The 13,953-nt window shown below is 31.6% G+C and overlaps 2 protein-coding genes and 1 pseudogene across 3 annotated transcripts; all 3 read left to right on the plus strand.

Annotated features, from left to right (window-relative positions):
• Positions 1–274: 274 nt before the first annotated feature.
• LOC110668700 (LEAF RUST 10 DISEASE-RESISTANCE LOCUS RECEPTOR-LIKE PROTEIN KINASE-like 1.1) lies at positions 275–1,057 on the plus strand. Its single transcript, XM_021830020.2, has one exon. The coding sequence runs from the start codon at positions 275–277 to the stop codon at positions 1,055–1,057; it is 783 nt and encodes a 260-aa protein (XP_021685712.2).
• On the plus strand, positions 849–3,082 carry LOC110668757 (rust resistance kinase Lr10-like; annotated as a pseudogene).
• A 4,283-nt stretch (positions 3,083–7,365) lies between these two features.
• On the plus strand, positions 7,366–13,953 carry LOC110668756 (LEAF RUST 10 DISEASE-RESISTANCE LOCUS RECEPTOR-LIKE PROTEIN KINASE-like 1.1). 2 transcript variants are annotated; one of them, XM_058132253.1, is made up of 4 exons: positions 7,366–8,438; positions 12,492–12,530; positions 12,617–12,868; positions 12,983–13,953. In XM_058132253.1, exons 1-4 carry the CDS (start codon positions 7,655–7,657, stop codon positions 13,951–13,953), a joined length of 2,046 nt encoding a protein of 681 aa, XP_057988236.1. In that variant the 5' UTR covers positions 7,366–7,654. The 2 variants fall into 2 exon arrangements, with proteins under 2 accessions (XP_057988236.1, XP_057988237.1); XM_058132254.1 differs by lacking the exon at positions 7,366–8,438 and adding an exon at positions 10,168–10,991.

The following is a 13,953-nucleotide window of genomic DNA, read 5'->3' on the forward strand; positions in this document are numbered from 1 at the left end:
CAAACCCTGAAGCTGGCTGAATCGACAGTGGTCGAACCAAGCAAAAGCTAAAAACGTTTGTAGCACGAAATTTCAAATGGCTACCCACCATGCCCTTTCTTGTTTAAAGTCTACTTCCCAAGTCTTCCATGTAAAATTTACCAGTCAACTGACGTGTTTAGCTGATCAAGACCGTGTCCCTAGCCCATATATTGTAGAGATGCAATAATGAAGAGAATTACAGACCTTGTTGGTGACGTTATTCCCTATTCTTTTCCCTTCATTTGGTTTGGGGATGGCTGCTGTCTCATTGTTCATTCTGCTTGCACTCTTTCACCCTGCTTTTTCTTTTCCTTGCCGACCTTTTCCATGTGGAGAATTGGGTGAGATCTTTTTCCCCTTCACCAACATCGAAACTGATGAGAGATGCGGTCCCTTTGTGGCGGATGGCTGCAAAGAAGAAATTAAGAAGGTCCAACTAGGGAGGGGATCTCAAAAATGGTATCAAATTGAAAGTATCTTCCAAGACCCTTTCCATTATCCTCATTGGAGTGAAATTTCCATTACTGACATAGAGCTCCAGAGTAAGTTGAATTCCAGGAAATGTGAGTCCTTCCAGAATCTGAGTCTTCCCAGTCTCCCTTACACTAATTTCAAAATTACGTCCAAACTAACAACCCTCCACAAATGCAACAGCTCTAAAGATTATCCAAAAACTCAGTTTCATTATAACAATTACTCGAAGTGCCCCAACTTCAAAATCTATTACGCTCGCAAGCATAATGCAAATTTATTACAGAGTCCTCCGCTTGAGTGTCCAATTGTGAAGCTTCCATTAAACAAAAACAATAGTCATGACGACGTATTCCAAATGTTAACAGCTAATTTCTCTCTTCATGTGCGCATACGGCCTGATTGTTACAAGTGTCAATTACACGGGGGCAAATGTAGAAACAACAATGGAGGCTTCAATTGTACTGGTGCGAATGAATACAGAAATATACCATTTCCTGCTCTTCCTACATCTTTAGAAGGACACAAAGGTAAATGCAGGCATATTTCTTTGACACTAAAATGATTCCTTGCACATATAGTTAATATATGCCACCGTATAGTTTATGACTTTAATTTCTGCATATATATTCCTATACGGGTATTGAGAATTGGATTTAGTTAGTTAAATAATGGTCCCTTGCACATATACTTGACTCTGCTCAACCTCCCATTTTAATGATACCATATTCCTGTGTTCTAGGGGGCTGACTTTAGGGGATTTCAATAGGTTTTCTGCACTGGTCATGAGATTCATGGGAAGAAAATTTAGTTTTTTTGCGATAAAATCCGTATCTGCCACTGGTAAGCAGGTTTTGACTATTTTATTTTGGATGAATTCCGAGCTGGTTGTTTAACTTCTCTATTTGTACCTCTGAGAACGCCAATTCGGCAACTTTTAACGTTTCAACTAACACCATAATTCTTTTGGAACTCTCTTGCAGGACTGAGATTGAAGCTAGGCCTAGGTAATACACTTACTTTAATTTCTCTTTTCTGCATCCATTTCTAAACATCCAATGGAAAATTGCTATCATGACATAGTTTATTTCTGCATTACTTTTTAATGTCCTTGATCCATCGTCACAGCTCTCTCAGCTGGCGGAATTGCAATTCTAATGATAGTCTGTTGCGTCAGTATAAAATTGTCATCCAATTACTCCATTTTCTGTTGGAACAAGAACACACAGGACCATCAAAGTATTAAGGCCTTTCTTGGGAACCATGGATTGATGGCACCAAAACGTTACAAATATACAGAAGTTAAGAAAATAACAGGGTCCTTCAATGATAAAATAGGCCAAGGAGGCTACGGATGTGTGTTCAAAGGCAAATTACCTGATGGCCGTCTTGTGGCAGTGAAGGTCTTAAAGGAATCAAAGAGCAATGGACAAGAATTTATTAACGAGGTTGCGAGCATTAGCAGGACTTCCCATGTCAACATTGTTGCTCTTTTAGGATTTTGTTTTGAGGGTTCCAAGCGAGCACTGATATATGAATTCATGACCAAAGGATCTCTTGAGAAGTACATATATGAAGAAAATCCCTTGAAGGTTGATCGTCAATTGGATTGGGAAAAATTACATCAAATTGCCGTTGGCATTGCTAGAGGATTAGAGTACTTGCACCGAGGATGTAATGCTAGGATTCTACATTTTGATATAAAGCCTCATAACATTCTTCTAGATGAAAGTTTCTGTCCCAAAATTTCTGATTTTGGTCTAGCTAAAATATGTCCTAGAAAAGAGAGTACCATATCATTGACAGGTGCTAGAGGAACTGCTGGATATATTGCACCTGAAGTATTTTGTAGAAATTTCGGAGTGGTCTCTCACAAGTCTGATGTTTATAGTTACGGGATGTTAGTACTAGAAATGGTTGGAGGAAGAAGGAATATCTGTGTTGCAGTTGACCATACCAGTGAGATATATTTTCCTCATTGGATATTCAAGCGTCTCGAACTAGGAGAAGAACTTGGACTTCATGGAATTGATAACGGAGAAGACAATCAAATAGCAAGAAAAATGGCCTTAGTGAGCTTATGGTGCATACAAACTGATCCCTCAAATCGGCCACCAACGAGCAGAGTGGTAGAAATGTTGCAAGAGAGACTCGAGTCATTACCAATCCCACCAAAACCTTATTTGTCATCCCCTTGAAGGTTTCCTCTAAGATCAATGGCAAGTTCCTGGACTTCTCAACATGTTAATTGTGATTCTCAGGAGTAAAAAAATTATCCTTGTTTCCACTGGTAATTATAAGGCGTAATGATTGCTTACAACGAATTTCTTCTGAAACTGTAACATATAAGCTTGTCATGGTATATTTCTCCAGGGCGTAATTGGTTGATTTCTCTTTGCAAATTGCAAATAAATGGTAGAATTAGAAAACTAGTGCTGCTTGTATAACATGGGGTACATGTGGAGTTGGCATTCTCTATATTATTGATTAGTTTGTTGTGTTCTAATTTCCAGTAACTGTACCAAGAACATATGCTTGATCAATTGCTTTTAATGTGTGCAGCTGGTAACGAAGTTACCTTACTTCTGAACAGAGCATTGTCCTGATTCTTCGATCTTCCAATACTGCGTACAATGAGAAGGCATTGCTATTTAAACCTTGTTCTGAATCGAACCAACCAAAATGCTAAACGTGATAATCGAACTGAATATATAGACAGAATTGAGCCGCACCGATTAATTTGATTCCATTTTTTAGTTTTGGACAATCTGTGCCACGTCCTTGTGGTTTAAATCGATTTGCCATGCTAAATTTTTCTGGCTTTCTAATTAATAAATGGTGAATGTATTTTCACAACTAAAATAGCTAATGCCACAACTTTTTAATTATAATTTTAGACTCTATTTATTTCATAAAATATATTTTTTATTTTTTTTTAACGTTTGAGACATTCAGTAAAATTCATCAATGAAAAATATTTTTCTAGTCAAAGAAAAATTAAATTATTTAAAAAAAATTAAAAGATAAAATTATTTTTTATTTTTTAAATTTTGATAATACTATTAAAAAGTGAAACACTTATATATATATAAAATAAATATATATCATTAATTTAATATTGCAAACAAATAACAAATATTTTCCATATATAATTTTTTTTTCTGTAAACAAACCTTAATTATTTGACTTAATTATCCTATAAAATGTTATTCTTAAAAATTATTATAATTATACATTATATTAAATGAAAAAAATTAGTATCTTTCCATCTTTGCTTTAAAAATTATTTTCCATCATAAACTAAACAGTATAATTCTCGTCTTTCACAAGTAAAAAAGGCTCCATCATGTACCATGGATTTTTTTATATAATCTCTTTTTAAATGTGTATAAAAAAAATCTTGCAAATCTAATTTTTATATATATTTTTTTTTCTTTTCTCACATTGACAACTAATTAATAAGTATATTCGTGGCCCATTTTTGGATATTATTGGATGCTGAGCATTTTTTTTTTTGTAAAGCTTGTATTAATTAACCACGATTATTATCTTAAAAAAATAATTTGTCCTTGCATTTTCAAAGGAAAAGATGATCCTGCAAAATCATATTTTAAAATTTTTAGAAAAAATAAAATAAAAAAGAAACAAAGTTCTTAAAACAAGTTCTTAAAGAATGGAGAAAACATTTTAAAAATTAATTTATAATATTACCCATTCACATTAGAAAAAAGATTTAGAAAGAGATTTATGTTAATGTGAAAGAAAATAAAAATATGAATAGTGAGATTTTTTGGTACTTATAGAAAAATGAAAAATAAATGAAAAATTAAACAAATACCAAATTAAAATTTTATTTTTGAAATGTGAATAATTAAATAATTTATATAAAAAAAAGAATTATTTATAACAATGATGAAATTATCTTACATTTTATACGTGGAAAAGAATTATATGAATAAGGACTATATTTAGTCTTGTTGTGCACTGCGAAAGTGTGTAAACTGTAAAAAAATAAAGTAAATATACAAAATACCAATATTTACGTGGTTCACCCTCTCAATATAGGGTTACATTCACGGGTATGCTATCTTTCACTATCAACAATAATAAATCATCATTATACGCTCATAGCTATACTACCCATCAACCCAATTACACCTAAGAGAACACATACTATATAATTGTTCATAGTAAATATATTAGTTAATCCCTCTCAGTCTCCTCTAGACATAACCCAATATATTTACTATTGCAACACTACACCACAAAGAGTGTCTTTAACTATATGGGCAAGAGCCCTCTCAACAAGAATTCATTTTTTTTGAATTCTATGTCTTTACTCCTCTCTCCACTGCAATGGACACTACTGCAATGGGCAAGTGCCCCTCATCAATGGGCAGAGCCAAATCCTCAGCAATTGGCAAATTATCTCTCTACAATGGGTGACAGCCTCACTCTATGGGTTGAAAATCAAATAACCCTTTCTACCATTCTCCTATTTATAGTGTTAATTCCCTCAATTATAATTTGATTAGGAGTCTCACTCAATTTAGAAATAACACTAAAATAAGAGTTCTACTTTATATAGGAAATATTTCTCTATCCTATTAAGGAATATTTCTCCCACTCAAATTAAGAAAATGTCTCTCAAATCCCACTAAGATTTTGAGTCATAATTCTAACAAGTCTAATAGTTAAAATAATATTTAAGAATTTGTGAAATAAGTCACAGTTGCTGTAGAAGTAAACTCACCTAATAAAATTTTAGCTAATAAAAAAAATACACATAATTATACTTAAATCATTCAAAGTAATTAAATATTTTCAAAAAATTATATTTTAGTTTAGTTTTATTTTTTATTATATAAATTTATAACATAAAAATTAAATTATTTATTTTATATTTATCAATATTAATAATTAATTATAATAATTATTTTTGTTTACTAAAATATATTAGATAATTATAGATATATTGTAATTAATAAATGATTTTCTATATTTATATAAATAATTTTGTATTGATGAAGAATTTTTTATATTTAAATAATTATATAATATAAAGAGTTAATTAAACATTTAAATAATATTTATATTTTGAAAATTATATAATAATGAATTATAATAATTAAAAATAAATAATTATTTGAATATAAAATAATTAACTACAAAATATAAAATTTAGATGGGAGGAATCATTTTATTAACAAAATAAAATTTGATTAACATAATTACTTCAAATTGGCTTAAATTAACTGTAATCTGACAGTAAATGAATCATTCTGAAAACGAAATAAAATTCCAAAAATTCAATTATTTCTCATAAAAATTAAATTTTTATAAAAAATTCCTTAAATAATCGCTTAGCAATTTAAAAAGGAGGAATTTAAACTGATTTATTATCATCTCATATTTATATTAAAAAGTAATATTTTTAATAATATTAATTAAAAAATAGTAAAAGTGTATATATTACCCACTAATATAAATTTCTAAATCGATCCACAAAACAAAAGGTAAAGACAATACGACTGCCAAATCTTGGCAAAATGGAATTGGCTTCCCTTGTTGACTAAAGGGGTCAGGGATGAAAGGGAAGCATATTAATTTCCTGGTAAATCCAGCTAAAGCTTCCATCTTAATTTCAAACTAGTGGCTTTGCCAATCACATTTTAACAAGCAAAGCAACTAATTGTAAAAATCTATATTTAAAAATGAATGTTATATTAACATAATTAAATTATTTTAAACTTATTAATAACTTTGTAAGTTTTAGTACTATAGCTATCTTTAAAGATATGATAAGATTTTGTGTTTGAATTTTAATTTAAATAAAAAATTATTTAAATATAAAAATATAATTTTTAATTATTTTAATAAATAAAAAAATTCAATTTCAGAAAGGCTAAATAACTAAAAAAAAATCTGAAGCTTGTAACCTTTTTCAATTTTAACTAAATTTTTTAATTTTATTAATTTAATCTTAAATTTTCATGTTAGTTTCAATTTTAATAATTAATTTAATTACATGATTCGTTAGAAAATTTTTTTTTTCCCACACTATCAATGTTAGCCAATCCCTTTAATTTTTTTTTTTTCTATTTTAGCATTTATTCTAAATTGATTAAAATCTCTCTTTCTCTTTCTCTCTCTCACTCACTCACATATATATATATATATATATATCATTTTGAAAGTTACGCTTTTTTTTTTAAGTATTGAATTTTTTATTTATTAGGGAATTCAGATAAAATCATAATTAATTTTTAATTTGTGTTATTTTAATTTTTAATTTTTAAGTTATTTTATTTTATTTTTGAATTTCAAATTAAAAGTATCCATAATTAAAATATTTATTTAAATATAAAAAATTTATTCAAACATAAATAGCAAAATATAGATTTAATGTGAGAATAAATTATTATTCAACTAGTATAATTTTATTATAAATGAAACAATATTATAAATAACTATATAAAATGAAAAATTATTCAATTATAAAATTATATTATAAACAATGTATCATATTATATTCAAAATAATCATTTTTTTAATATAATTTTATTTTTCAATACGGACATAATAGTGAAAGTATAATAATTTTCACTCCTATTTTTGTTTTTTCATCAAAACATGAAAAATACATAAATCATTTACTTTTTTTTCTCTTTTCTTTTCCTTTCTTTTCCCTTTTCTATGAAAAAGATTTGTAAGAAAAATATTAAATTTTCTTTCCATAGTATTTTAATTTTCTTAGAATTCCAGACTTTTCTTTCCTTAACTTTTTTTTTTTCAATAAATTAAAAGAACTCCTAAGAAAATTTTTCGAAAAGATAGATTCTATGTACCATATATTCAAAGAAATTTTGTTAATTGGATTTCACATCCGAAATTTGATAATAAATTAAAATTTTTAATATCAAATTTCAACTTATACGGTTGAGGATCCATTTTTATGTCATTGGCTTGTATTCAACAGTCTAAGATTTAAGGCGGACATCCATTGATTATTGAGAGGAGAGGCCAACCCTTCCTCTCCATTGCCCTCTATTATTAAGTCAAACCCCACCTCCTCAACTCTCCAAGCCCTCTTCTCCCCCTATTGCGTATAAAAGTATCTCTCTCTCTCCCTAGATCTCTGCACTACTATCAACATCTCCAAATGACCGAAAACTTCCTGTTAATACCCTTTTCTCCATTCATATATCTCTTTATCATCACTTCCTTTCTCCTAGCCAGAAAGGCCATATGCACACATCCTCAGTACTTGGCCTGCAGCGTCCCAAAATCCTGTGGCGATGGCCAAATTATAGACTTCCCATTTTATATCCAGGACCAACAAGAATCTTTCTGTGGGTACCCTGGATTCAATCTCGTTTGTCAAAATAGCCGTCCAATCCTCAGACTACAAGATAATGATTATATTATCCACCAAATCGACTACAAAAACCAGATTCTTCGCGTCTCAAACGCAGTGCTTTTCGATACAAACACCACTTTTGTTCCTCCATTCAGAAACATATCTCTGCTGGATGACCGGTTCAACATATTTTCAAACCAGACAGAACTCTTCTTGTTCTCTCGTTGCAACTCAACACAGCTGGGAGTTGTTAATAATGAACTTTTAAAGTACAAGATTAATGGTTCCGGTGAGAATGGAACTGGTCCAACGTTATCGATGTTTGATGGTGATCCCTTATTGAGTATTGCATCAGATGCGTGTGAAGATGAAATGATGATACCTGTAGATGTGGAAAGAGGAAAGAATGAAGGGATTGAAGAGATGCTAGAAAGAGGGTTCGTGTTGAATTGGACAGCAAGTAACTGCAGCATATGCGATAGCAGTGGAGGCAAATGTGGGTTTGATAGCAGCACCTACCATTTTATGTGTTTCTGCCCAGACAGGCCACATGCTTGGGCTTGTTATCCTGCTTCTGAAGATGCAGGTGAGTTCTTTCTTTTCTTACTGTCCACACTTATGTTTAGGTATCTATGGCTGTCAATTCATGGCATTAGATAAGATATAAATTTTTGGTTATGGATTGAGATGCGTTGTTGCCTTGTTGGGTTTGCTTTGGATATTAATTACCTACCGATTGCCTCGTGTTTATACAACTTTGCCAAAAATGGAATAGTATGCCTTGCTGTGCTCACCCATAAAAGGTCAAAACTCAAAAACTGTATCCTGTCTAGGTGAGTCTCACCTTAGTCGGTTGGTCCTGGCTAATCCTGTATTCAATTTACTTTTCCTTTTGAGTTTTGACCCAAAAAAAACTTTCAGACTCTTGTGATAATACCTAGTTAAGAATAGGAATCACAATAATCTAGTCAATAATGTCAGGTCTTAAAAAAAATCAAATATTTATTTTTTTATAGATCCATATTTAAAATCTAAAATTTTTATAATATTTTTTTTTATCAATTTTCATATTTAAGATAAAAAAATTATTTAAAAAAATAAAATTAAATATTATTATGTAAGAAGTTAATTAATTTTTTTTTCTTGTCAATGATTTATTTTAGAAAAAAAGCTATAAAGTGGGAACTCGTTTTTTATACCTTTCACAATTTCTGGAGTTTTAATTATCTAAATATTGAAGGTGGATTTTTATGAAAATTTTGGTTTTTGCGTAATTGGAGAAGAGATCATTAGTAGCTAAAAATAGAAATAAGTAGGATAAATACGGAGGATTTACGGGGTGGCTTTTTTAATGTGTGGTGTGAGCGTGTGAAGTCGGCAGTCAAATATATTGATTTCATGAAAGTTGACGGGAATAAGGTGGACCAAAGAATGATGAACATGGCCATATTATTATAATTATAAATAATTATATCCTGATTGTATAAAATATTTCTGCCAACTTCAATGCACATAAGTTTCCTATTCTCATGCCTATTTAAATAGGAGGATTTATATTTATATTTTTTTTAGTTGAACAATATCTATAAAAAAATACAAAAAAAAAACCAAGAATTAATAAAATAATTTCAATTATGATAAAATAAGAAAACTAAAAATAAAAATCTTAACTAGAATAGAAAATACATTAAAATCCTAATTAAATAAGCAAACTAAAATAGAATAGGAAACATTAAAGTTGAAAATTTATCTCGGCTTTAAATTATGTTTTTGAAACTTAATTGAATCTTAAAACAATCCAACCCAGGTCATAATAGACATTAAAATCTAGCAAAGAAGTATTAATTGCTGAGGGTGATTTAGGGTCTATTTGATTATAATTGATAGCTAATGATAGCCATTTTATATTAAGTGTTTGTAAATAGCTGTTACTGTTAATTGATAACTGATAACTGATAATTGATAGCTAATGATCGCCATTTTATATTTAACTGTTGCTATTGATATGTGAAATGACTAATAAAGTATATATCATATAATTTATTTTATTATTTAAATAAATATAAAATTATAAATTTATTACATTATATTATTTATTTTATTATTAAATTAAATATATAATTATTAAATTAATATATTATATTATTTAAATAAATATATAATTATTAATCTATTATATTATATTATTTATTTTATTATTGAAATAAAAAAATAATTATTTTTTAAGATAATTAAATAATTTTAAAAATATAATCAAAATAATAAAATATATTATAGTTAAAAACTATAATTTACTTATTTGATACTGAATTTCCTTGGGTACCTCTTCATCTCCTATTCTTTCCATCATGCCCCTTCAGTCATCCCCCCATAGGGCTCTTCACAACTTGCTCAGTTTCAAAGTATTATTGCTTGTTGGGATCAATTTTTTCTGTCACTTTTATGGTAGACTCAGTTCTATCGGCAGATTGTAAATATGAAGCTTGCAAGCCTAAAAGCTGTGGTACTGGTCCTGATATGAGCTATCCCTTCTATATCCGCGATAACAACACAGACTACTGTGGTCATCCAGGATTTGGAATTCGTTGCGAAGATCATAGACCTATCTATAGGACCTCTCGTGCTCACTACATCATTCAAAACATCACCTATGAAAAACAGTCATTTCGGTTGGTTGGTGTGTAAGTTATTAACAAGACTTGCCCCATGCCTCATAATAACCACTCTTTCGATCGGTCTTCCCTCGCTTTTAGTCCCTACCATGCTGATATATTCTTCTTCCATAACAGCAATGACTCAGTTTCATCTAACTTTACGGAATCTGGGATTACTTGCAATGCTAGTGTTATAAATAAAACCTTCATTGCATTAGTCCCTAGGGATAAGCACTTGGGCTGGAACAGAATGGCGTTTGAATTTTTAGTTGCCACACCTGTTCAATTAGAGCAAGGGAAGATTAATCAAACAATAAGAAATCTTGATTACAAGAAGTTGTTGAGGGATGGATTTACTCTGAAGTGGATTGGATTAGGATATAATTGTGCTGAGTGCCGAAGAAGTGGCGGCCATTGTGGATTTGAACATCAAAATAGTGTATGTTTCTGCCCTGATGGATCTCATTCGAAACACTGCAATGATGGTAAGGATTGCTTCCAATCTAATTTCATTTGTCTAGTGTCTTTAAGTCTTTCTAGATTATGATCATGCTTCAAGATCCTTCTGTTCTGGGTCCAGATAACATTTTTCTTTTCTTTTCTACTCACCTCTTCTTCATTTAGTATAAGTTGTGCTCTAGGCATAGTTGATGTTAATTAGTTGGTCTCTATGGAACTCTGAGATGGAACTCTGAGAGGATTAATCCAATATGCATATTAATTTTCTGTTGAAATAAGGTTCATTGGAGATTCTGAACCATAAAGGATTCTGCAGCCTAGTGTCCTTCAACCAAGAAGCTCAAAGAGGTGGCAAAATAGAAGTAGCAAGTGGTATTATAGCGGAGGGTAGAAGAGTGCATCACCTTCTATCTGGGGAACTGATTTAGTGATTTGTCTTGCATGCTCTGAGTGGGTATTAGATCCCATACAAGGTACATAAAGAAGGAAATCAGAAAGTAACCCTGCAATTGGGTAACAATCAATTCATGACCTTGATTATATATTTAAGACTATACAATGTGAATACGTTTACCCTTCATCCAGTCTGGTACTTCATCCACACTGATTGGCCAGCCTTAGCTTTCAATATTTTATTTTCCCAGTTTTTGAATTCTATGGAATGATTATGACCTTTGAGATATAAAAATGATGTCTAATTAATGACCCACCGCATCTGAATTTGTTTCTTAGACGCCCCATGTTTTTTTGTGTCTATTTGCACCAATTTCATACCATTTCTGCCCCCCACTAGACCATCCATAGCTTCCTTAAAGCTTGCGGACCATACAGGAAAAAGTTTCTGTTGCATACTGAGAAAGACGCGTTGTACGATCCCTCTTTATCATCTTGTGAATTGTTGAACTTTAGGAGCTTTTGAAGAGTCAAGAGAGTTTGATAGATGTTGGTTAATGTGGAGGTGGAACTCCACAAAATTGGAAGAGTATTCCTGTACTCGATCTTTTTCTTCTTTCTGTCTAGTTCTTCAAGTCTTGTGTATGAAAATTTTGAAGTCAACTGGCGCGTTTAACACATAGAAGAACTAGATATATAATGATGTATTACTTATGGAACATGTACACCTTAGTTTACTGAGTGATAAGTAAATCTTTCTTAGCAGAGGACATTGTCAGATGAACAGTAAGCAAGAGTTCTATTGTGCAAATTTAGATGAAGGTGTCAAAATTGGAATATAAAATGAAATAACCTCCATGTTTATTTGAATCAAGCATACATACATATTCCTTCGTATGCTCTGTTCTAATAACTATGCACAAATTACACAACCTCACTTGAGACTAACTTTGAATTCCATCATTTCCAATCAAATGTTTCCTCATAAGTAGAACTCAGTCTGCTGCAGTGAACTTAAGCTAAAAACTAATTTGCAGGTTTTGACTTTTATCTAGTTGCCATTCGTTCTGCATAAGTTCATCTTTTTTTAGTATTTGATATTAACACCATACTTCTTTAAATTATTGTTGCAGGAAATAACAAATTCAGAATGGAATTAGGATTGGGATTAGGTAAGTCAACAGCAAAAATAGCTCTGCTTTATGCTGCTTCTTAACATACACTAGAAAATGTTGAAAATTTTGCTCTGCCTTTTCAGGTGCAGGCATTGGAGTACTGGTCATAATATTGGCTCTTCACATTTTCCGCCGTTACAGTAAAAGAAAACTTGCTTCCACTAACTTCCTGTCAAAAAATTCCCATTCTGATCCCTTCTCAAAATCAGAGCAAGAGGGGGGTGGCATCTTCCTTGGTGTTCCCCTCTTCTCCTACACTGAACTTGAAGAAGCAACCAGTAATTTTGACGGCAAAAAAGAGCTTGGAGACGGAGGTTATGGAACTGTGTATTATGGTAAGGAGATAAATAAATAAATAAATCATTTCTAATGATAGATCACCTAAACTAGATTGCAATGCTGAAAAACATAGTTACAGTAAATACTCTACTTTTATCTGTTCTAACCAGGTAGGCTCCGAGATGGACGAGAGGTTGCAGTCAAGCGCCTGTATGAGCACAATTACAGAAGGGTTGAACAATTCATGAATGAAATCGAAATCCTCACACGCCTACGCCACAAAAATCTTGTCACCCTTTATGGCTGCACTTCCCGTCGCAGCCGTGAGCTCCTGCTTGTATATGAATACATTCCCAATGGTACGGTTGCTGATCATCTTCATGGTGATCGGGCAAAGTCCAGTCCACTAACATGGCCTACTCGAATGAGCATTGCAATAGAAACAGCTAGCGCTTTGACTTACCTTCATGCCTCTGATACCATACATCGCGATGTCAAAACTAACAACATTCTCCTCGACAACAATTTCTGTGTGAAAGTTGCTGATTTCGGTCTCTCCAGGTTGTTCCCTAATGATGTTACTCATGTCTCAACTGCCCCGCAAGGGACTCCAGGATATGTTGATCCTGAGTATCACCAATGCTACCAACTTACTGAAAAGAGTGATGTCTACAGCTTTGGAGTTGTGTTGATTGAGCTCATATCATCAATGCCTGCTGTTGATATTAGTAGGCATCGACATGAGATTAATTTGGCTAACTTAGCAGTAAACAAGATTCAAAAATGTGAATTTGATGAGTTGATTGATCCATCTATTGGGTACAAGTCTGACGAAGAAGTAAAACGAATGGCAATTGCAGTGGCAGAGTTAGCATTTCGATGTTTGCAGCAGGACAAGGAAATGAGACCTTCCATGGATGAGGTATTGGAGGAATTAAGGAGAATTGAGAGTGCAGAGTACAGGAAGATTCAGGAGGAAATACATAATGATAATAAGACATCGAGGAATATGCTGCCACCACCTTCACCACCAGATTGGGAGGATGCTTCGCTGATGAAAAATATCCGATTTCCATCTTCATCAAATACAGTAACTTCTAAATGGGCGCGTTGTGCTACTACACCTATTATCAGTGGTTAG

The sequence above is a fragment of the Hevea brasiliensis genome, chromosome 13 (assembly GCF_030052815.1).
Source record: "Hevea brasiliensis isolate MT/VB/25A 57/8 chromosome 13, ASM3005281v1, whole genome shotgun sequence".
Lineage (NCBI taxonomy): Eukaryota > Viridiplantae > Streptophyta > Magnoliopsida > Malpighiales > Euphorbiaceae > Hevea > Hevea brasiliensis.